At 41.3% G+C, this 25,296-nt stretch overlaps 1 protein-coding gene and 2 long non-coding RNA genes across 3 annotated transcripts in view; 2 read left to right on the top strand and 1 right to left on the bottom strand.

Moving 5' to 3' along the window:
- The window catches only part of REV3L (REV3 like, DNA directed polymerase zeta catalytic subunit), a 64,146-nt gene extending 48,231 nt beyond the window's left edge, over nt 1-15,915 (bottom strand). The window contains exons 1-6 of the mRNA XM_082216765.1: nt 15,651-15,915; nt 6,878-7,067; nt 4,677-4,751; nt 4,083-4,243; nt 2,012-2,108; nt 90-184 (exon numbers count right to left, since the gene is read on the bottom strand). Of these exons, the coding sequence (XP_082072891.1) occupies nt 90-184; nt 2,012-2,108; nt 4,083-4,243; nt 4,677-4,751; nt 6,878-7,067; nt 15,651-15,789 (757 nt within the window). The 5' untranslated portion in view covers nt 15,790-15,915. The remainder of the gene's footprint in view (nt 1-89; nt 185-2,011; nt 2,109-4,082; nt 4,244-4,676; nt 4,752-6,877; nt 7,068-15,650) is intronic.
- Nucleotides 15,916-16,069: 154 nt separating this feature from the next.
- LOC309529087 lies at nt 16,070-19,573 on the top strand. Its single transcript, XR_014218065.1, has 2 exons — nt 16,070-16,543; nt 19,459-19,573. It is a non-coding gene; the product is annotated as an uncharacterized lncRNA (long non-coding RNA).
- A 167-nt stretch (nt 19,574-19,740) lies between these two features.
- On the top strand, nt 19,741-23,711 carry LOC309529088. Its single transcript, XR_014218066.1, has 2 exons — nt 19,741-21,445; nt 23,299-23,711. It is a non-coding gene; the product is annotated as an uncharacterized lncRNA (long non-coding RNA).
- The last annotated feature ends 1,585 nt before the right edge of the window (nt 23,712-25,296 follow it).

Raw genomic sequence — 25,296 nt, 5'->3', positions numbered from 1 at the left:
GGAGGAACAGCTCGGGAAGATTGTGCTAAGCACGCCTAAAAACAAACTTGTTAATGTCCTAAATGATTACACAAAGCAAAATTGTTTACCTTCAATATCCAATCTGTTTAAAATATCAGCAGCCACTGCATCTACTTCCAGTTCACAGGTACTCTGTGGTTCAACACCCTCCAGTATCAAAGAACTGCAATTATATTAAAATTAAAGGATGATTAAAATATGGTACTTTCCCACTAAAATTATATTCTTTTAAATTCTATTAGTAGGAAAAATAACTAACTGAATATTAAATCACAATTTATCTTAAATAGTCTGAACATTTTAAAGTCATGATATTTATGCCATAGTTAGATGGTAGGCAGAGGCACATTAGTCATGCACCCTGAATGAACATGTATGCAAATCATCACCTGTTCCCTACCTTAATGGCACTGAGAGAAAGAGACTCATTTTATCTAAACAGCCCCACTGAAAGAAAGTATCTATAGAGATTTGCAGGCAGCACGGGGCAGAATATACAAGCAAGTTAGGTTCAGAATATGTCCCATGGGATAAATACAGCTACCGTATTTTTCGCTCTATAAGACACACATTTCTCCCTCCAAAAATTAAGGGGAAATGTGTATGTGTCTTATGGAGCGAATGCAGGCTCCTTGGCTTCATCGATAGCAACACGAAGCCTCCGAAGTGCAGTGGGAGCGCTCCCACCATGCTCTGGAGGCTTCGCGTTGCTTTCGCTGAAGGGTAGGTGCCCCTTCAGCTAAGGCGCAGCGCCCCTTCAGCTAAGCGGGAGGAGAAATGGAAGGGGCTCAGTTTCTCCTCCTGCTTCGCTGAAGGGGCGCTGCGCAGAGAGGGGGAGAATTTTTTTTCTTGTTCTCTTCCTCTAAAACAAGGTGTGTCCTATAGAGTGAAAAATACGGTAAGTCAGGGTGTATTTAAATAAGTGATTTGTGAATGTACCGAAAGGGAGAGACAGATTCATGTGTTCATGAAATATAGGCAAGATTTGTATTTTTAATATGTGTTTGATGTTTTATTGTACTTGTATATATATGTGGAGGTGAAGATATCAGTATGCAGCCACATGTGCTTTACTTTTCATGGCCTGTAACGTTTCCTGACCCATGTGAAGATGTTTTATGACTCTTTGATTGCTGTGTTTGAACTACTATATAAACTTTGTTCTGAAGTGCCTCGGGGCAAACCTTCTGAGCTGGCACATTGAGCTGAGTGAGCTCTGTCCTACTGCAATAGCTATAATAAATGCTGGGTCCCTAAATCTGGATGCTGCTGGATGTTTCCTTGGGTCCGTTGTTTATTCAAAAGGTGGTTGTTCCTCAACTGGGTAATGAACAAGGTGGTGTAGAGGTGAATTCTTACCATACAGGGAATGCGCCTAAAGTCAAAATTGTGTATAGTCAAAACACATTGGGTGCAGCAGTGAGTGGGATTGCCAAAGTAATGTTTCCCAGAACCCCACCCCTTACTTTATATTTATTTTTTGCCACTGGTGTAAAGCTGAATGCACACAAGTGAAATGTGCATAAGTTGAAGACTTACTGTATTTAGTAAATCCTGTTTGGTCAGAACCATATTCTTAACCATGGCTTAACTGGGCCTATCTGTGCTTCCTCCATCCAGCCACCTTTGTCTTGAATCAATCCACCAGTGATAGCAAGTAGACACTGAACTGGGGCAAATATTTATTTTTCTCACATTTCATGTGTTAATTAGCTAACCAATGCCTGGACATGTATACTTTCAACTATTTTCTAGTCAGTGGCCACTGTTAATAACATAATTATCAACAGCTATACTTTTAGCATTTCCTTTTCTTTTGACATTACTGTTTACAATTTTCCCCAAATATGCATGTATTTCTGTACCTCAGGGTAACACTTCAAGCCTCTGATGCAGTGGAATGCAGTCCATGAACGCTTATGCCATAACTATTTTTTAGACTAAGTTGTCTCAAGACTATTTAGAGAGATATATATTCAGAGATGCTAACCTTGGTATTTGATTGTTTTCCCATTGATGAAGGGTTCTGGTAGCAGAATGTCCTGACAAACTGTATTTATAAGATCCACTTTCTTCTAATACATCACCTACAAACAGATAACAGTAGATAAGCTTTCAGGTACTGTGAACTATTATTATAAATGCAAAATCAGTTTAAGAAAGGGTGCTTGAGAAAATACAAGAGCATCAGTAGGTATATGATTCTGAATACCAGCTGCTGGGGAAACAAGCGGGAAACATATTATCATGCTCAGGTCCTGCTTGTGGGCTTCTCATAGGCATCTGGTTGGCCACTGTGATAACAGGATGCTGGAATAGATAGGCCTTTGCTCTGATCCAGCAGGATATGTCTTATGTTCTTAAAACTCTAATCCCATTTGTTTGCCCTGTGACCTTTTCAGATTCAGAGAACATTGGGCGTAGCATAAGTAGAAGAAAACCTACTAATACTTTCCAACAAAGTTTGAGCTTCTAGGGCCTTAGCTTTTATTTGCTTTGGTCATGTATTTTATTTGCTCTCAATACTCTGTTCCACAGATTGGTCCCTAACCAAATGCCCATTAGTATAACTCAACTGTCCTCTCACAACAGTACTAGTTTCCTGTTGCCTGATAAAAAAAGTATGGTTTTGGAAGAGATTAATCTGAGCCAGACATTTCTGTCAGAGAATTTGAAGTGGTCGCAATCTAGCAGTTGGGGTAAATTTAATATTTCTGAGGTTTTAAGTATCTGAGGTTTAATTTGTTTTTTAAATGTTTATTTTTATTGTTGTTAGATGCTTTGAGATTTCGATAGTGAAAAGGCCCAGGGAGTAAATGGGACTCCCCACATTTTTCCAGTTTTTGCTGGTTTGTTTCTGGAAAGTGGGAGAAACAAGGCAGAAGGAAAGTTGCCACTGTGCAAACTCAGAAGTGGAGCTGATACAGCACTCCTGCCAGTGCATTGCACAACACTAATTTCCAAATATCTGGCTTCTCCCAGTCAGGGAATAAGCACTGCCACTACACCCAACTGTCTGCTACTGCCTATGACAGATTCCCTAAAGCAGAGGCTCCCCCATATATATGCACTAAATGCTTTTTTGCCTGCTGGCTATGTTCCTGGAGCTGGGGTGGTGAGGATGTACAAAGAATGTGTCAGCATCTGTGGTAGGGCTGACAGGAGTGTTCCAGCTTCCTCCTCATGTATTCAGTTAATGCATGAGATGGTTGTTGTCTTATCAGCCTTACAACAAATGTAGGGCAGCTGTACGATCTAAATAGCACAACTTTGTGAATAAGCATAGAAAGTTACTAGCCTGAAAACAGAATAGCCTGCTGAATCATCCCACTGCATTCCTTTTTAATGTATTTTACTTCTTTTTCACATGTAATAAACATAAACTAAAATAATCTAAAATACAATAAACAACAATGATAGCAGCTAGTCTGTCATTTATTGTGAAAAGTGTAACAGCATCTTAAAGTTGGAACCACTACTTAGAACCGATTTATAATGCCTATTTAAAGCCTCTGATCCAATAGGTCTCACTGGTAGAGAACACTGGTAGTTTCCATAGGTTTGGGGAGGTCGTCTCGATTGATCATCACATCTCATATGGGAGCATTTCTATGCTAGGTGTGGAGGAGGGGGCTTCTCTCCTCTAGCTGCCTACCTGATGTCTATCCTAGGCACAGAGGAAAAATGAAGCAATTCACCATATTCAGCTGCATGGAATTCCTTGTCATATATGGCTGCTGGCTAATGCTTAAATAGGAGGCTGCAGTAGTTCCAATGTAGCTCTGTATATGCCAGCTAACTTCCTATCATCACAAAAATAACCCTAAGAGAACCCCATGCTGAATAAATTGTCTCTAAATGTGGGAAAGTACTGTGTTTCTTTCCTCAATTCAAACTACATCTCTACACATTACGTGGTATACCAACAGTGAAGAATAGTATGGAAAATACATCATTTATTAGAAAGGCAGAATCAATTATCATATCTTGTGTCACACAAAGTCTATTCCAGAGATTTGTCAAAAACTGCTAAATAATGTTTATGAATTGGAATAGCATACCTTTTTTCTCCGCCTTTCTAAACTTGACAGCAGCCAGGTTTATTAGATTCATTCCATACAAGTTGTAATCTATAAAGAGCTGGAGGAGGTAGGGAATATGAGCTTCATGAGGTTGATAGTTTTTATTCATTATGGCTCCACCTTGTAGAAGCTCACACACTCTAAAATGGGAAAAAGTTAGAAATGAAACATATTACCATATTATTTAAATATAATGCTGGTTTAAATATAGCTGGTTGAAATATAACGCTGATCAATACTGAAACACAAGCCAAAAGTACAAAATATACTTTTTCTAGCACACAGAATTATAGCTAAACAGTCAAATTTTTAGGCACTAAAAACATGTTCCAAAGAGCCAATTTACATGTGTTATATTTGCAGGAGCAGATATTAAAAGAAGCTGTTTGCATCTGTTTAAGCCAGAAGTTCCCAAACTATGATCCAGGAGCCACCAGTGATCCACAGATTAGAATTAGAAGCTGCAGCTTCTAAATTGTCTTTGAAGGCAGCCGCTGGCAGAGTGCAATATTGAAAGGTAATAGGGAAAGTGTTATTTTCTAAAGTAGACACATCATATTTTTACTACATTACCTTTTCACCATAGCAGGATTATAAAGGTAGATCTTCATAAATTGTCTTTCTTTTTCATGGTAACCATAAAAAGGTCTGGAAAACAAATATTCAGTAAGGTGTAATGTTATTGTTTGTCCCATGATCTGTATGCTGAACAACCCTATTGTAGTAAATGGCAGTTCAGCACTTTAGCCCTTCCACTAAGCTCCAGATTTGGATATCCTCTGTGCATCATAACTATGGTTGTTTGCTAGTCCTACATGAGGGGCATTTTATCATCCAAAAACTATGTAGTAAATGGACCAGAGTGAATCACAGGACTTGAAATGTAAGACTTTGCTTACTAACACAATCCTAGATGGCTTTAAAACAAATCTTTCGCATATGGTTCTCAAACTATCCAGGAAATATTACAAAAGCTTACCAAAATATAGTATGTTAAAGAATATAGCACAAGTGTACTGGAAACCTGTGTAGTCAATATATTTAATTATTTTGTTTAATAAATTTATAGCCCACTTAAAAAAAAAATCTTCAGAGAAAGAAAAGTTGGGGTTGAATTAAACTCAGGACATCAAATTTACATGGCAACTAAACTGGTGAGAGAGTGGGAATTGAGGACTTAGAAATATGGTCAAACTTGAAGTTATCACTGTTAGGTCGAATTGCTGTGATAAAAATGAACGTATTGCCAAGGATGCTGTTCCTGTTTCAAACATTGCAAATTTTGGACAAAATGGACTGTTTCAAGAAGTGGCAGAGAGACATCTCTAGATTTGTCTGGCAGGGCAAGAAGCCTCAAATAAAATTTAAGATATTAACTGATGCTAAAGAAAGAGGTGGATTTGCCCTGCCAGACCTTAAACTTTATTATGAATCAGCCGCCTTTTGTTGCCTAAGAGAATGGCTGCTTCTTGGAAACACTGATGTGTTGGATTTGGAAGGTTTCAACAATGTATTTGGTTGGCATGCATATCTGTGGTATGATAAGGTTAAAGCACACAAAGCGTTTAAAAACCATATTGTCAGAAAAGCACTGTTTAATGTCTGGATAAGATATAAGGACTTGCTAGAAAATAAAACCCCAAGATGGCTGTCACCAATGGAAGCAAAGGCTCAGAAAAAACTCAATATGGAGGCCAAATGGCCGAAGTTTTGGGAAATTCTGGAACAAGAGGGAGAAGGATTAAAACTGCAGAGTTTTGAAAAATTAAAAAACAGAGTGCGAGACTGGCTCCATTATTATCAAATAATGGAGGCATATAATTTGGACAAAAAACTAGGCTTCCAGGTGGAAAAATCAAAATTGGAAACAGAATTGTTAGACCCCAAAGTTAAGAATCTGTCAAGAATGTATAACTTGCTGTTATAAAGATGTTATAAAGAATTAAGTAAAAATAGATTGTTAAATGGGCCAAAGTGGAAAATCTAAGGTTAGATTGTGCTAAGATAGATTATAGAACAAAAATTGAGAGAGATGGAAAGGATTTGCTGAAATAGCTAATTGAACTAGAATACAAAAAAGGGAGGTGTGAGGAGGTCGATGAAACAAGTAATTGAAAGATAAAGATACGGAAACATTGGATGTGTTTTTAAATGTTTTTGTTTTTCTTGTTGTTTTGCTATATTGTTTTTTTCCCTTTTCTTTTTCTTCTTCTCTGTATTGTAAGGTATTGTTTTGTTTAACTTTTCATTGTTTCTTTCTTCTTTTTTCTGTAATCTTTAAACCTCTAATAAATATTACTTTAAAAAAAAGAGAGAGAGAGAGAGAGTGGGAATTGAAATGACTTACTGGGAGGGGGAAAGTTGTTCTATTCTGTGTATAAGGATACTAACAAGTATTGTCAACTCAAAGCCTTTACAGGAGTATTTTTAATACACCTTTTTTCAAGTTACAAGAAGGGAGATTCTGACTAAACATTGGGAAGAACTTTCTGACAATAAGAATTGTTTGAGAGTGCAACATACTCCCCCAGTTGTAAATTCTCCTTCATGGCCATCTGTCATGGATACTTTAGTTGAGAGTCCTGCATTTAAGGAGGTTGGACTAGATGATTCTCAGGATCCCTTTCAACTCTACAATTCTATGATTCTAAATCCTTTATTAACTAGCAGTGCTTTATAACCTGAATACCTTATAAGTTTCTTTAAAGTTTGTCAACAGCAACTCACGCCCCACAACCCACCAAATTAAAAAGGGATAATAAAGTAATACTTACATTCCATATACTAGTGACACTTTGAATACATGCTGAACAGAAGAGGATGGATTTCCTAAAGCTACATTCAGTGCTCGGTCAATGCTGAATGCCAAATGACGCAGATAATGTTCTGCCAGCTGCCCATAACCATCATATGGCACATACAGGTAAGGAAAAATACCATGTAAATGGAGGCAAGTCTTCTGACCTAGAGAACCAGATACCAATATTTGAGAATCATAAAACTGGAAGATTCCAGAAAGTTGTCAAACCTATTTGCCAAAACAATTACTATGATTCACTAACTTTTAAGGCAAATAATAAAAAACCAAATTAATTCTATTGAAAGTAACCTATAAACATAGATTCATGAGTATACGTGAGATATGAACACCTTAAAGAAGGTGGATAGTTCATAGAAACAGGTTTACTGTGTGGCCTGTTTTTCATCAACTTTGAAGTCTACACAATAGTATTTCTGTTTGTTTCTATGAAATTTCTAACAATGCAAAATTTACAATCCTTCTTATTCATCCTAACAGACCTAGAGCACCAAATAAGGATGTCTACTGTCCCAAATCCTCTTTGCAAATGCAATAGAGGCATTAGTTCAAAAACATAAAGTGGCTCCTGGATTTCAAAGTATAAACACAAAGGATATGAAACATATTACCAATCAGTCTTTTTGCTGATTATGTGCTAATAACACTTTGAACTTCATACTGACATTTTCATCACTGAAGTCAATTAGACTGCTTCCATAAGGTGGGTGGTTTAAAAATAATTATGCAACGTTCGTTATCTTTTGTATTAATTTATCACTTTTAGTGCAGAAGCATTTGCAAAAATCCATTTCATACTTGACTTTGAAATTCAGCAGCTTTCAATACATTGCTATCATTATAACTAAGATTATTTTATAAATAGGTGATAAACTTCGATCCCTTGTTAAAAGGCTTAAGGAAAGAAAAAAATGTCTGGAAAATATTGTCCTGACTGGGTAGGAATTCAACATGGCATAACTTTGGCCTGAGATTCAAGTGGCACCTTTTCTCAGTCAGGTTGTACTAGGAAACAGAGTAGCAGTCCATTCAATTAGACTGGGTCCTCACTTTTTTTTGCAGGGGAGGGGAACCAAATAATCATTATGCAAGGACTTAATCTTCAAAGTGTTCCTTGCAGCGCTTATGGAAATAGTGCAAAACTCAAAGGCTGGAAACATTTTCTACTTGAAGGTGGTACCAGCATCTAGCCCTGGATGAAAATTTAATTCAGCAATGTAAACTACTGAAAGAAGAATACAAAAACATGGCTTCTTGGCTATGTGGTCCCTGTTTATTTATGTTAATTCACAAGATGGAGAGATATGGATGCTGCTCTGATTGTTTTGACAAACCATCTTTGTATGGCTATGGGTGGCATTATTTGGAGTAGACCAATGTAACTAATAGACCTTAGTCATATACAATACTTTTCAATGGCAGTACTATATATTTTAACTGTATAGGGAAAATACATGAATATAAGTTTATGCATTTTTATGCCATGTTATTTCAAAGGAAAATTACCATATTTTCCTTATTAGGAAGCATTAAAACATTAAATAAAACATATATGCATTAACCTAATTAAAACAAAATTAGCCAGTCCAGAATAACAACAGAGTAGGTCAGGGAATTTCATATACAAAAAGACCTCATAGATACATACATAGAAAAATTATTGCTCATATACTCAATTTTCTGTTTAATTCCATGACACTATCACAGATTTTGGAAAAATCCAAATTTGCTATCAGGCACCTGAGAATTTCCTCCCCACTGCAGGAAAATGTTACCATATGCATGTGTGCCAGTGCGTCTGTTCCTTCCTCCCAAGGGACCAACAGATATAATCAGCTCCGTGAGAATGAAAAAGGGATGGGGGTGGGGTTGTTTGTGTTTGTTTGCTTTACCTTATCTGCAGGTGAGTGGGTGGGAGAACTGTAAAACTGAACAATTCCAAAATTGTACACTGCATTGACAAAAAGGCAGTGAATGAATCCAACCAATCAAACTATAACCATTAAGATAAAGGTGTAAGACATGTTAGCAAAATAATAGGAATGACCTGAAATCACAAGATTTTAAAGCATTTCCTTGTTGTGGCTGCTACTTGGTATCAAGGGATCCTTTTTTTCTAAGTAAACAGCAATTATAGTAGTACTCCCTGTAGGGCTGGGGGTGGGAATATCTGAGGTGCTAACAGTTTTGATTCTCTACTAAACTACAATCCAGAGCTTTATATGTATAGCTGAAAACCATGACTGGAGTGAGGAATCAATATTTTTTGGTGCAGCAGCTTGTAGAAACAAAGAGGCAAATAAAAATTCAGTGTAAGATTTGGAGAAGAAGTTTCAGAAAAAATATTGACCACAGAATCAAGAATCAGGCCATTCACACTACTTAAACAAGGAGGGAGGGAGGGAGGAGAGAGAGGGAATTGACCTCATATATACTACCCAAATCCCCGCGACGGGGTGCGCTCCCGCTGCTCGGTCCCAGCGCCTGCCAACCTAGCAGTTCGAAAGCACCCCCGGGTGCAAGTAGATAAATAGGTACCGCTTACCAGCGGGAAGGTAAACGGCGTTCCGTGTGCTGCGCTGGCCCGCCAGATGCAGCGTTGTCACGCTGGCCACGTGACCCGGAAGTGTCTCCGGACAGCGCTGGCCCCCGGCCTATAGATGTGAGATGAGCGCACAAACCCCAGAGTCTGTCAAGACTGGCCCGTTCGGGCAGGGGTACCTTTACCTTTATACTACCCAAACGTTGAGTGAAGGCAAGTTAGCAATGTAACAAAAAATAAATAAAACTCCTTTGGCATGTGGCTGCAGTTTGGTAAAAGCAAAGGATAGCATTCTACTAATTTAGTGGGGTTTTTTGCCATGCATAGGATTTATACATAGGCCAAATGACTGATAATAAAATGCAAGCCAAGGTTAAAGCAAATACTGACTATAGTACCACTTTCTCAAGAATTTAAAACTACTTTTCTCTACTTGTTTATTTCTTATTATAAATTATTAAACTGGAATACACATTTCCATTACAAGCTAGTTAATCTTTTTTAGTTTCTTATTGTATGAAAATAGTATTAAATCAGTAAAAGCAACACCAAGGGCTACTTCTATATTATACAGCAGTAAATTTATGTTTACCAGCATGTGTACAAGGGTGGGAGGAGAGACCAGCTGAGTCCAACTTCAGCTCCCTGGCGTATACAGCCATATCATATGTACAGTGGAAGCATACATTTGCTGCAAACACTCATCACATTTTTAGATGTACATGTAAAATGCTTTACATACACATACAAACATATAATTGGTGCAGCAATGTATTTGATGCGCATTTTTCCATTATTTTGTTGTGTCCAATATAACATAGTAATCCTGGAAAGAAAATCTTTTCTCCTACGTAAATGAACACTTCAGCATTTACCTGATTTTTCCAAAATCAATGAAAATTCCAACACAAATATATTTGTTTTTCATTAAAACATGTTTCAAACTATATATATATATATATATATATATATATATATATATATATATTCAACTGGCTTTAAAGTGGCAAGCATTTCTGAAGAGGGATTCAACAACTGGAGTGCCACTGCCCAAAATGCGCACCCTCCAGCAACCACAAGTTGCATATCATTTGGTGAGGGCACCTGGAAAAGGTCCTTCAGAATCTGGCTAAGTATATATGGGAGGAGATAATTCAGGTCACCTTGCCATAGCTATTTAGAGCTTTAAAGGTTAAATCAGCACTCTGAATTATTATTACAATTTCTGTGCCTCCCTGGGAAGAGCATTCCACAAACGGGGAGCCACTGCAGAAAAGGCCTGTTCTCATGTTGAGACCTCTCGTGGAGGCACACGTAAAAGGGCCTCAGATGATGATTGAATTGGACCTGGAAACAGAGTTGAAGTCAGTGCAAATGAAGAAGTACTGATGTAATTCGGTCATGTTAACCAGTCTCTGTTAAAAACCTTACTGCCTGGTTTGGAGGCACCTTAATTTTTCAGACCATTTTCAATGGCAGTTCCACATATAAGACAATACAGTAATCCAAGAGATGTATTCCCCTTTACTAGCTATAGCACTGGATTAGTCATGGAATATGTGGCACAGTTCTTATCCCCATCTTCTCCTGATACAGTGGATCTTCAAGAAAATAAGTTCCTTTACTTTATTGACCCTGCTGTGCAGGGAGGGCAGCAACTCTTCACCAGGATTGTTGTTTGCCTCCGTACCTCAGAGCTGCTACCTTTGCTACCCTTCTCCCTTACCATTCTCACCCTACTGCTACTAGAAGAAGAAGAAGAGTTTGGATTTGATATCCCGCCTTTCACTCCCCTTCAGGAGTCTCAAAGCGGCTAACAATCTCCTTTCCCTTCCTCCCCCACAACAAACACTCTGTGAGGTGAGTGGGGCTGAGAGACTTCAAAGAAGTGTGACTGGCCCAAGATCACCCAGCAGCTGCATGTGGAGGAGCGGAGACGCGAACCCGGTTACCCAGATTACGTGACTACCGCTCTTAACCACTACACCACACTGGCTCTCAAGGTGTTTGTTGCTAATGTGTCATGTGCTATACAGGACATAAAAAAGTTTTATGCTCTTTGCACTATACAGGTTTCTAGACTCTAGACATAGTGAATAGCACAAGGTCAGAGAGAAGTATGCAGACGAGGACAACCAAGATGATCAAGGGTCTGGATACCAAGCCTTATGAGGAATAGTTGAAGGAGCTGGGTACCTTTAGTCTGTAAAAGAAGAGACTGAGAGGAGATATGATAGCCATCTGGTTTACTACAATGCACTTGTGCTCAGTCTAGGAGCTGCACTTGTGGGGCTTTACTTGTATTCAATCTAGGGGCTGCAGTTAGTGCAGAATGCTGCAGCACAGTTGCTAACAGGAGTGAGACCTTCTTCTGTTCTGTGATCTGGGTGTTCATTTGCTACTGGGCCAAGTTTATGGATTTACTATTACAGTGGTACCTCGGGTTAAGTACTTAATTTGTTCCAGAGGTCCGTTCTTAACCTGAAACTGTTCTTAACCTGAAGTACCACTTTAGTTAATGGGGCCTCTTGCTGCCGCCGCGCTGCCGGAGCCCGATTTCTGTTCTTATCCTGAAGAAAAGTTCTTAACCTGAAGCCAATTGGAAGCCGCACCTTGGTTTCTGAATGTTTTGGAAGTCGAAGAGACTTCTGGAACGAATTCCGTTTGACTTCCAAGGTACGACTTTAATTGTTTTTAGCAATAATTTTAATGTTTTATTTTATATTTTGTAAACTACTTTGAGCTTTCTTTGTTTTCAACCATCAAGCAGTATATTTATATTTTTTAACAACATATATAAAATAAAAATATGAAGTATGGTGGGATAAAGAACACTTTTAGTGGATGTGCCTCAGCTTGAAAATATTCTCCCCAGAAAGCTTCACCTAGTGCCCATTTTGATGTCTTTCTAGCAGCAGCCAAAGGCCCTTTTATATTTTAGGCCTTACATTGTTTTTGAGCTAAAATCTTGCTGAAGAATTTGCCTTTGCAAAGAATATACACGTAGTAGGGACATTCAATAGCTATTTGGTATTCTCCTCATTACTCCCCATTAGAGGTTAGCTCATTTTCCTGTTAAAGGCAATAAAGTTGTCAAAGGGAAACTTTCCAGTGTCAGTCTGCATACAAAATTAAGAAGCAACCATGATAATACTTATCTCCAGCCTGTTCACATGGTTGGCTGCTCATTTTCTTTCCCATCCAGAGAAAATACAAATGCTCCCCAACCAATGAAAGGCACAAGATTCAATAATGCAAACAATGTATTTACCAAAATTCAAATTGAGTAGTTCATATATGTATAAATCCCTTACCCGGCTAAGATCACTCTAGTATTATATTATGCAATATATTGATTGCTTCACTGTGAGGTTGCATGCTACACCCCGCAGAAAATTAGTTGCTATGTAGATGATTCCATAAAGAAACTGGTACTGCAGTTCTTTAAATGACCACTGCCCTAAAACCAGGCAGGGAACATTTTGTATTGTAAATTGGAAGAGCTGCCCCCCCCCCATCAGCAATGCCTTACAAAGGCTTGCCAACAGAGACTAGTAAAAAAAAGTTGTGGGTTGATGTATTTGAGGGTCTCACTAGTAAGAATACTCTGGTCACTGTTGTCATGTTGTATCTTATGCAAGTCATGGGAACACTAAATTGATGAGGCATGAAACTTTGATAACAATGCACCAGCTGTACATTTTTAAATCTTCTTTGGTGATCACTCATAGCCGAGTAAGATGGTCTTCCAAATACAAGGTTACAATAGCACAGCTATATAATACAGGTATACTGAGGCATGGTACAATGACAAAATAGTAACTTGCCAATTTTTGTACTGCCAGATATGCAGTCATTATATGAATATTCTGTTCAATTTCAGTGAGACTTCCAGTCCATTCTTATGCAGATTTACTGAAAGTAACTTCCACTGAATTCACTTTGAATATTATTTGGCTTATTCCCAAGTAAGATTGTATAGCAGGCAGCTTTAAGGATGTTGAGAAGCGCTGCTCAAATCTTTTTCCGTTCTGTAGCTCTCTCAAGGAGATGTATCAGGCTAATCTTTAAACTTTTTAGAAGTAAAGAACACCTTATTCCACAGGCCATTTAAAAGTGCATACCATGTTACCAGGGAATTTTATTCAATTACTCTTTATGCTACATTGTGCAGGGGGAGGGGTTTTGCCGTAGTATGTTCCATTGTCATACAGGGATGGACAATTTTTATCTTGGCTTGCTGTCAGCCCTCACTTGTGGTTGCCTCCCTTCTCTCATGCCCTGTGGCATATGCAGAAAACTCTGGGATAACAGAAAGGTGCTTTCTGGGCATTCCTAGAAGGCACTGAAGTACTGTCCCCCCCCCTTTTCGTAAAAGTCCAGTGGGAAGGAAATAAAATATCTTCTCCATCTCACAAGTTGCCCATGAATTGTAGAGAATTCAGTAGAAAAGGAGGGTGTTTTTTATGTCTTTTGTTGGGCTTACATAGGACATATATTGCTTCTCGTCCCCATTCTCTGCACTGGGTATGCAGGGATGTTCACTGCTGCTGTGGATGGGTGTGTAAAAATTTCCAAAAGTAAACATCATAATCACAGTACTCAGGGCGGGGGGGGGGGGAGAGCCACACTTGCTAAGCAAGAAGCTACATTTAATGCATTAAAACCATGCTGCTTCCACAGCTTCCTTCATACTTATGAATTATGAAAACAATTACCCAGTTTACACAACACTCAAATATTCTCCCTTCATATAATTAGTCTGAAAACAAATTCAAAAAAAGTAGGTGAAAATAACATGTGACGTATTAACTTCTGCCAATAATATGTAGGATACTAAACACAAGCAAAGAATCGTAGAAAAGCTATTAATGTTTTACACTAGCATATCATGTCAACCTACTTCCTTGTTATTCATTACAATATTTGGCCTAAATCTGAACTATTGTGTCATTTTCTTGTGTAAGTCCAGTCTTTCACCATGCAATCAATATCACTGTGTGGTATTATCAATATATACGTGGCCCAGCTGAAACACAAACTGTATAGTTGTCCAGGTCACTTTATGGCTACCAAAGGTTTATATAACATCAACTAAAACTGGTTTGTTAAAACAGTAATGGGAAATTATTATTATTATTTAAAAAACCCAATAACAGTGGTTAGCTTGAATGGTGGAGCAGGAAGATGACAGAGTAGAGAAAAATGAAAAGAACAGAATGTAGTACTATATGGATATTAACAAGGAATTTTGAAAGGAAAACCAGTTTTAGAAATTTTCTGAGGGATTAGAATAGTACTCCTGCAGTAGAGACAACAGCTCTTGTTTACCACCCCAGCAAATTTATGAAGTTTGCAGACTGACAATTTAAAGGCCATGGATTGAAAATGTCCCTGTTATGGATGCTTAATGAAACCTTCATGAAATAAGAACACACTCAGGAACTTCCTACATGTGGTGTGGAAATTCTACAGCTGAGGTGGTTATGCTTTAAAACAGACAACAACAATAAAAACCCTCCCAAGATGAGTTGTTGCTCAGCACTGCCACTAGTATGAAATAGCCCTGTTTATACAGCTGCATTTCATTACGGCTTATAATATTTGTAATACACGGGGGCGGGAGGGGAACGTATCCATCCACTTCCAGCAGCACAAGCCCAGGATACACTGGCAGTGCACCCGAGACACACCAGCAGCAAGTAGAGCGCCCTCCACCCTCCGACCACCTCCCATCTGTGCAACTGTCAGGGGTCAGCGGCGCGGTCCCTACAAGGGAAGGAGGCGCTCTCCCGGCGTTGCCTGCGTGCCATAGCGAACACAATAATACACAGACACACCGCGGCGGGCGGGGGCTGCTTGCCGCCGCCGCCGCCACCAGGCGGGGCCCCGGCCATGGGCGACTTCACTCAACCGCAGCGGCCAAAGGGGTGGCGGCGGCGGCGGCGGCAGGTAGGTGAGGCACCCGCTGCAGCGCGCCAACACTGCAGGGAGGAAAGGCAGTGCCTGTCGCTCAGCCAGTCACAAAAAGGAGAGGCAGCTCCGAGAAAAGGGTTGCTGCGCTCGCAGGATTCCCGAGCCGCGAATGGTTTCTCAATGGGGCGGAGGAGGGGGAACCTGCTGCACCCCCGACTGGGCGGTTCTCTCTCTCTCTCTCTCTCTCTCTCTCTCTCTCTCTCTCTCTTACCTGCTGGGGTGGCTCCGAAGACTCTCACGACGGGCACCTTCTTGACGGGCGCCTCTCTGAAGTGGGACTGGCAGGGGTCCAGGCCGGGCAGAGGGCTGCTCATGTAGTAGTCGGCGGTCACGACCCTCACTGAGAACATGTTCGCCACTGCGGGGGGAGGCGCCCCTGAGGGCGACCGTTGGGCGCACCGCGAGGCTGGGGTGCACCGCCCCCCCACCCCGCACTTACGCCTCCTCAGGCGGAGGCAGCGGCGGCGGCTGCTGCTGCCACCCCGCCGCAGCTCGAGCGCAGCCCCCTCCCTCTCACCCGCCCGCCGCGCGCGCTTCCTCGTGCGCATGGACGAGCGGGCGGAGCACTCAGGGGAGTGGGGGGGGGGAGGAGGGGCCCGACGTGTGTGTGCGCGCGCACGCTCCAGCCCTCAGGCGACAGCAGCGGCGGCGGCGGCAAGCCCGGGCAAAGCTCGCCCCAGCCAAGCCGATTGTGTACACCTCACATGGTCAGAAGCCGCCCTCCCTCCCCACTGGAGCTCCTCAGCAGTAGTTCCTTGGCTGCAGCTGTTGTTGCCATGATGATGATGTCACGGACCCAACCACCGCCGTTGGGTGACGGAAGGGGTGTGTTGGCGGTGCCGACCGAGAAGCGCAGGGAGGGCGGGCTGTTGATTTCTTTCCCCCGCCTACCTCCAGCTTTAGCGCGAGAGTTTGGTTTCTACTTAGTGTGAGGAGGCATCGGTGGCTCGGCTTTCGGCCGCGCTGGCCTGGGTGGGAATGAGAGAAGCCTGGGGAATGCCGAATCGCGGATGGGCGGGGCAGCTTCGGGGCTTGGATGGGGGCTGCTCGTGATCAGGGTCCATGTTTGGCCGCCATTTCGGAAACGCTTGTCTGTAGGAAAAGGTGAGTCTTTGGGGCGCTTCAGAGGACAAGAAGGGTGATGAAAGGGGAATCTCGGGTGCCGGTAACATATATGGGGCGCAGACATAAATGGGGTGGGGGCGAAGAGAAGGGCCCTTCTATGGTAACGTCTCCTCTGCGCGCGCGCTTCCCTTTGGCTTCTCGCGCGGGGGGCGGTGCAGAGGAGAAAGATGAATGAACCGCGGGACTCTGCTTATAAAAGGGCGGTTGCCGCTGCGCGTGTTCCCGATTGGGCGGGGCTACTCTCGTGCTCTGCGGAAGTGGAAACCGCCGTGCTCTTCCCTTTGCCCCGCCCGTTGCCGCAGGTGAGGAGCTCAGAGCTGCTTTCGCAGGAGCCCCTGTATATGAAGGCTAAACCCGGGCGCTGTTGAGCGAAGGGCCTCCAGTAGAAGGGGCCTTGCTCCTACTATTGCGTAGCGATGTGTTTTACACACACACACACACATACACACACACACACACACACACACAGCCCTCACCCTCAAGCTTGGGGATGTATATGTGGGTCAAAACTTGAAATACCTGGAACGTCATGTCTGATACCTGTTATTCTCTGATTTCCCCCCCTGCCCTTCCTTTGAGACGAAACTTTGGGACTCTAGCCATTATTCAAACCTGAAAGCCGGAATAGAATGTATTAATCATTCCCCCTCCATCCAGATATCTGTGTTCAGTGGAGTGAATGGCAAATGGAAAGTGTTGCTTCACTTGGCCAGTTAATAATGTTAACCCTTCTGTTTCTCCAGTCACAATAATACAGTGGTACCTTGGGTTACAGACGCTTCTCCGCTGTCCGGGGCGATTTAAAAGCCCCTGGGAAGGCAGGCAGGGGGGACAAAGACTTTCGCCCCCCGCCCGCCTTCAGAAGGTGTTCCCGCCCCGCCGCCCGGCTTCGGAGCAGCGTTCCGAAGCCCGCCGGCGGCGGGAGGAGGCGTTCCTGCCCCACCGCCCGGCTTCGGATGAGGTCCGAGGACAGTGGGGAAGACGCGCTGCGCTTCCCCGCTGTCCCGGATATTTCCCTATGGGCTGTCGTCTTGCGAAGCAAGCCCATAGGGAAATTCGTCTTGCGAAGCGCCTCCAAAACAGAAAACCCTTTCGTCTAGCGGGTTTTCCGTCTTGCGAGGCGTTCGTCTTGCGAGGTACCACTGTATTTCAACAGTAAAAAATCCACCAAAATATTAAATCAATTCATCTGCAATGTTTTGCCGCAGCTGTGAATCAAAGGTTGGATGGTGAGGTTAGAAAGCAGAAAGTGTACAATTAATGGTAATATCAGCTTAGGAGAAAGTGACAAGAAGAACTGAGAATGGAGAGGGTTTTATTTTTCAGCTGCTCTTGGCTGGTTTCCCAGGTGCTTGAAGAGCAATATAAGTTGGGCAAGCCAACCAACAACTATGAAACCATGGTTAGAGAACTGTTTGGGTTCAGACATAATGCTAAACCATAGTTAAAGTCAGCAACAAACCATGGCTTTTTTGTTAACAGAACATAGTAAAGTGCTTGACTGAAGTCACATGTAACACTAAACTGTGGTTTGATACGATGTGCAAACCAGGTCAAGAGATGATATTGAGTTAGGTGGACCAGTGGTCTGACTCTGTGTACGTCAGTTTCCTAAGAGATAACTAAGGGTCAGTTCTGAAAATATAGGGGGATTTTCCCTTCTTCTTTTTTCTCCAGTACAGATAATCTGTGACTTATGTTCATTTAACACATGCAAGTTCAATTTTACACATTTGGCTGAAAAAATTTAAAGGGGAATAGGTGTCCAGCAATCCTACCCACCATTGCACTCACCTTGAGAGAGTGTTCAGAAGGGGCAGTTGGAGAGTGTGAGCAACCTTGCAGACAGTGTGGAGGGAAAAAGTGTGAGCAGCTTTTGGAGAGTGTGCAGAGGTGCAAGGAGAGACCAGTTGTCTGTTTCTGTATTTATCTTCTTGAACAGATGTGTTCAAATCCTGTTTAGAGCTGAAACATATTGTCTGGTAAATTGTCACTCAAATTATTTTAATGTTAAAAAAAATCATTGTTGGCATACACCTCTGAAGTTCGTAGAGTGTGCACAAACACTTATTATGAACATTGTTGAAGCTCGTTAGCCACTGTTAAAATAGAAATTTCATAGGGAAAAGAAGATACTTACCATATTATGCAATATTCAAAGGCCCTAGTCAGGTTTCGTGTTGAAATGAGGAATTTCTGCCCTTTGCCCTTCAGAACTTCTGACATCTGTTGCTAAGCAACATTTACATTCCTCAGTAATCAGCTACAAATTTGAATAAATAACTGGTACCAAAGAAAATTAAACAGCTCTGCCTAAATGCATGTATTGAGTCATTTCTTAGTCACCTATCTGTCCCAAATGGCCTTCTGAGTTGTACATAGTATTAAAAACAAAATAGCATGACACTAAAAAAACTTGGGTAAAAAGTTAAAAACAAACCATAACTCCACAAAGCAACAATGGTGCAAATAAATTACACCATTACACAAAATAAGTTAAAATCAATCTAGCTAAATTTTTAAATATAATGAAGCTGGAATGAACAGAACATTATTTTGTGAGGAATTATTTTCCCCCTGTCTGCAAAAAGTAAAGAGGACAAGGGATAGCATTCATTTCTCAATATTAACTGATAAGCCAAAGTCAGCAAAGTTTGAAACAAACGTGATAGATGGACCCTGTTCTGTTAATTTCTATCAGATTTTATTATGTTTAAAAATACAATTTAAAAGTGTGTGTGTATGTGTATATATATGAGAGCAATCTTTTTCATATAAAGTTACTGTCTTCGCTTTGTTTATGAAATAAATACTCTTTTAATGGATTTTTAAAAGTTAAGTTAAAAATAGGGATGCAAAGAAGTAAAAATGATGTTTCTTTCCAATGTTTTCAGGTCTGGGTTCATCTTTCTCATCAAATATACTAGTGAGGCTCCTTCCAAGGAATCACAGGACCATTTAAAGGAAGATAGAAGCATGTCAAAGAATGAAACTAGTTTTTTCCACCAACTACCGTATTTAACATTCATTTTTCTTATATAGGCTCATCTGAATTAGTAGCTATGAGTGTGCTGGTATAGTGTGCTTCATAGAAAATTAAGCATGTGTCTGCAAATGGTACTCAAAGCAATAGAATTTCAAGTTATGGTTATGTCTTGTGGATTGTCGTGTATGGAAAGGAATAATATTAGTTTTGAAAAGACCACCAGGAATGCAAACAAAAATGTTGCTGTTTTGATATCTGGCTCTGTAATAGCACTGGTGTGTGTGTGTGTGAACATTTAACAACTATAGCTTGATTGGTGGTTCTGATTAGGTTCAGTTTTGTGATGGTACATTTAGTGTCTATTAGTGGTAGCAGCGGCAGAACTATCCCCCCCCCCCATGCTAATATGTTATGCTACTCCCCATTCATTGTAAGTCTAACAGCTGGAATTGGTTTGCATTCAGTGACTTGGGATGCAGTACATATTAAATATTTTTGAACTCCATGTCACAACAGCGTAGAAAGTGACATTTTGAATAGAGAAATAGCAGAATTTGTGAAGAACAGTGGGCAAACAAAATTTTAGCTACTGCTAGTTTTTTTTCTATTATGAAGTATTTGATTGTATTGCAGGTCCTGACAATGAACACATAATTTCTGCTGCTGCTCTGTTTGCCGGTGGAAAATGTATGAAAGGATGTCTTTTGAAACAATCTGTTATGTCCAGCAACCCTGAGCATGGAAAAGCTGTCAACCTTGAATATTTCAGTTGTTTCAACAAGTAAAATATTTAATAAATGAGGTCAGTTTTTGTCTAGTGAAAACATGACAAAATTCTATTTTGTTTATTGAATTAAATAAATGAAAAGTTACTTGTGTTTTCAGCTGCTTTGAATGCTGAGGACCTTGCATGATCCCACAGTGCTGTGGAATCTGCAGGAACAGATCATCTCAGTCTAAGCAGACATTGTGATGAGTTCTTATCTTTCTGTTCTTAGTACTTTTGCCTCAAGCCTGCAATGGCTTTCTTGAAATTGGCATCACAGTGCAGAATCACATTTCATTTACTGCTCATTTTCAGCTTTTGCAAAATGGTTCTCACATTCTCTCATATGTTTTATTAGGTTGTTTTTCTTATATCTTAGTTTTCCTAGATGCATCTTTTCTCGTTAGCTCTTGCTTATGTTTTAAGCAAAAGTAGGATCCCTTTCTTATAGCGTACTGCTGCAAAATAACTGTTAGCTTTTTAAAATCACTCAACATGTAGGACTTCTGATTACAGTAAGTGGGAAATATGCAAGATCAGTGCTCTGAATACAGGGCTGTAAATGATAAAATTATGCCTAGTGTGAGTTTCATTAGCATCCCTCAAATTGTGCTGTTTATTCTGCAGTTAACTGTTAATCTTTGCTATGTTCTAATGTAAGCATATGTTATATTTATCTTGAGGGTAACATTTAAAATGCTACGGAGAATGCTGATGTGCCTTTCCATATATTCTGATTGAATAAATAGCAGACCACAATCACCCTTTTAATATATTTATTACATTTTTGAGCTACATTTAAAATTCAGTAGAAGAAAACAGAATTGTTTATTAATATGTGATTGGAAAATGGATTAATCTGTTGTTTCACTTGTCATGTTAGATCAGGTGTGTGGAACCTTTTGCTCTCCAGGTGTTCCTGAACTACAACTCCCATTAGCATCAGCTGGCCAGGAATGATGGAAGTTGTAGTTCAGCAGCATCTGGAGGACCAAAGGTTCTGCACTCTTGGAATACGTAGTATGTATTTATTGTTTCATTTTGATTTGTATTTGTGGCAAGGCTATATCATTGTAATTGTTTGATTTCCTTTTATGCGTGCTTTTGATATTTAACAAAATGGATACTTGTAAAAAAATGTTAGTTAATGCTATACTCTTTTTTTTAATAAAATTTTTATTGGATTTTCACATTTTTTATAGACAGACAAACAGAGAAACAAACAGACAAAAAAGACACAAAAACAAAAAGAATATAAAGTTTCAGAAAAAACACTTATTTTCATAACCCTGGTCTCTGACTTCCCCCCACCCCCTCCCTTGCATCCCTATTCCCAAAGTTATATCAGCAAATTGTCGTTTCTCAACCTCCTAACCTTCTCAATAATGGCCCTTTTAAAAATAAAAACAGTTGTTCTAAGTTGGACCTCAGTTCCCTTCCCTCGATTTCCCATTTTGTCTTTAATATCGGTCCTATTGATTAATTTCCATTGTCCTGAGTGTTGTTAAAATTACATCTTTCCCTCCCTCCCATCCCCGGTTTGCGTCCCTTCCCAATACAAGTCCACAATGTCAGTTCTTAGCCTGGGTCCCACACGTCCGAGGCTCTCAAGTCTATCACAGTCCCTCTCCGCCGGTCTTGTTGGTAATCCTTTGTGTCAGTCATCAAATCTCGAAAGAGGTCTATCACAATCCATCCATAGTCTCTTAAGTAGAACTGCTGAAGAATTTCCACAAGGCATGGATCTTTCAAATCATAGTCAGAGTCAAAGTCAATGTGGAGGCCCCAATTATATTTCTTTATTTTAAATTCTTGCATTCCATAAGCTTCCAGGGCCTCCACTTTCATCTTTTGCATCTTTCGTAGGTTTGTAGTAGATTCAATCCAATAGTCTCCTCGCTTGTATTCCACAGATGTCAGATTCTGGTCAACATTTAACTTTACTTTCTCTTTCTCTTGTTTTGTCTCCTTTTCTTTGATTATCATTTCAAGTTCAGCTGTGGGTTCTTTCTCCTTCCAATCCTCCTTACAATCAGCAGGACTACTTGTTTCAGTAGTCAAGGTCATCATATGTTTACTCATTTCCGAAATATGCTCTTGTAAGGTTCCCACCAGTTGAAACATCCTTTCGATTTGCTCCAGTATCTTTCCATCCACAGCCATTGTAATTCCACAGAGTTCCCCCTAGAGGGAATCTGATTACTTAACGTTGTTTTCTCCAACAATCCTCTTTCTTATTTTTATTACTTTGTTTCCAACAATTTAAGTTCAATTGTAACACCTTTTATTCCAGAGGGGTCTTATGTAGCAATTTTTTCCTGTAGACTGTCTATTTGACAGCTTTAACAGCTGTCAAATTCTGTGCTTACAGGCTTCCAAATAGGATGCTCCCGGGCCCGGGGGGGAGGGTTGTTTACAGCAAAAAGAAGAAACCTCCAAAACTTCACTCTCCTGCACAAAATTACTTTTTTTTTGCCCAATCTTGGGAGTTACAGTCCTTTTAAACTCACCCTTTGCAGGGTAAACTCTCCAGCTTAGTTCGTACGTCGTTGCTTTAGTTCGTCTGCAAGGGGGGGGGGGTGCGGACTTCCTTTTAGCACACCCCCCGATCGTCTCAAATTCAAATAGGAAAATCTTAAAGTCCGATTCCAATTTACTCACGGGTTGTTCTTTTCGGCCGAATTTCAAGGAAGGAAGTCAGCGCTCTCCGGTCATGGCTCGCGGCTTCGCTCAGCGGGGGTAGCGATGGACTCTCAGTGCCACGCCGCCCCCCGTATCCCCTCCGCAGCCTTTAAAAAGGCTCTTTGCGAATCAGGGGGGGCGCTTAAGGCACCCACCGAGTCTTCAGTCCGCAGGCTTCCGCGCCTGCGGTTTTAAGGGTCCCCGTGTCGCCGGCACGGCAAAGACCCGTCCCCCGCTGAGCCAATTCCCTCCGGAGCTCGGAGGGAATCCGCCATTTCCAGATCGCGCCAACCCCGGAAGTCTAGTTAATGCTATACTCAACCATATCTTACTGACTCCACAATATTTATATAAGTATCTCTTTACAGAATGAAATATAATTTCTTGAAGTATGAAACCCTAGCATCTCAAACTAAACGGAGAGCTAAGATCATTTCAGTTCTGCTAATGAGCAAACAAGAACATGGCTTCTCAGTTAACAGGCCAAATGCAAATCCGTTCCTCTTTGCTTGAATGTCCTCACTTGAACTTGATCCTCACAGATCTGTAAACGATTATAACTCTTGCTATAACTAGACCAATATGAGTGACTATTTTTAGAACAGACTCCTTATTTAGCCCACATAGAACAGAAAGGATTGTCTTCCACAGCTCAGTGAAAAAAGTATAGCTTTTCCAAACGTAACATTAAACATTGTATAACTTCTGCAGAAGTAGAGCCTTACTTCACGAAGCCATGATGTAATTAATTCCAGATGTGATTCTGTACTTCTTTGGAACCATACCAGGGCAAAATCTGGCCCTCAGCTAGTTAGCTACTTATATGCAGTCAAAAAAACAAAACAAAAACACAATTAACTGCACAATCTTGCACATGACTACTCAGGAGTAAGCCACATCGAGTTTAATAGGACTTATTCCCACATGAATAGGCATAGAATGGCAGCCTAAGAGAAGTATTGTAGTGCTAGAAATAATACTTAATAAGCAGCTAGGTCTCTAACTTTATATGTGGATTTCTAAAACAAAGGAACACAGAAGCTATTTTATCACCAGATCAGACTATTTGTCCATCCTTGCCCATTGTCTGCTTTGTCAATGACTCTTCTGTGTCTGAGGGCACTTCCGAATTTCTATTTCCAGGTCAGATTCTGTCACATACTGGCAAATTCAGGTTGCTCAGTCATAGTTGTGCAACAAACTTGCTTCCTCAAAAGATCATACTTCTTGTGATAAGGAAAGTGATTGGAAATGCACTAGAAAGTGTGAGATAACACCGCTTTGATGCAATGTCATCTAACCACCTCACAAACAAATCAGAATGAATGCTCCTTCAATAGCCAAATGTCATCTATTTTACCTGGGGGGAAATCACGAATGCTCAATAAATGGGTCACCTGGGGGGGGGGAGCTGAGGTAATCTTTCACATCAGTTGCTATTGGAGATAACAGGAACCAGAGTTAAATGTCAGTAATGTTATTTCCTCAGCTTTGGTCAGTGATTTAAAGCAGAGCTATGTGTTGTTCAACTGTGGTATCTTACCGTATTTTTCGTTCTATAGGACGCACATTTCCGCCTCCAAAAATTAAGGGGGAATGTGTGTGCGTCCTATAGAGCGAATGCAGGCTGCGCCGCTAAGCCCAAAGCCAGAACAGGAAGACGGAGCACTGCGGAGGGCTCCGTCTCGCTGCTCTAGCTTGGGGATTGCTGCGCGCAAACCTCTGCAGGGCAGCGGGGTGCCTTCACTCCGCTGTCCTGCAGAAGCTAGCAAGGCTGTTCCCAAGCCAGAACAGCGAGACGGAGGGCTCCGTCTCGCTGCTCTAGCTTGGGGATCTAGCTTGGGGATTGCTGCACGCAAACCTCTGTAGGGCAGCGGGGTCTCTTCACCCCGCTGTCCTGCAGAAGCTAGCAAGGCTGTTCCCAAGCCAGAAGAGTGAGACGGAGGGCTCCGTCTCGCTGTTCTAGCTTGGGGACGGCTGCGCGCACAGCCTCCCCAGGGCAGCCTGGTCTCTTCACCCCGCTGTCCTGCAGAAGCTAGCAAGGCTGTTCCCAAGCCAGAACAGCGAGATGGAGGGCTCTGTCTCGCTGTTCTAGCTTGGGGACGGCTGTGCGCAAACCTCTGCAGGGCAGCGGGGCGCTGCGCTCCAAAGGCTTCAGGGATCTTTGAGGCTGGCAGTGGGGGAAAGCAGCACTTCCCCCCCACCGCCAGCCCCACCAGCTCTGGTGAATGTACCTTGAACGCTCCTTGTTTTAGAGGGGGAGAACAAGAAATAATTTTTTTCCCCTGTTCTCCCCCT

This window comes from Podarcis vaucheri (assembly GCF_965113315.1).
Source record: "Podarcis vaucheri genome assembly, chromosome: 3".
In the NCBI taxonomy this organism is placed as follows: domain Eukaryota; kingdom Metazoa; phylum Chordata; class Lepidosauria; order Squamata; family Lacertidae; genus Podarcis; species Podarcis vaucheri.
Note: the sequence above shows the minus strand (reverse complement) of the source record. Positions and strands in the feature narration are given on the sequence as shown.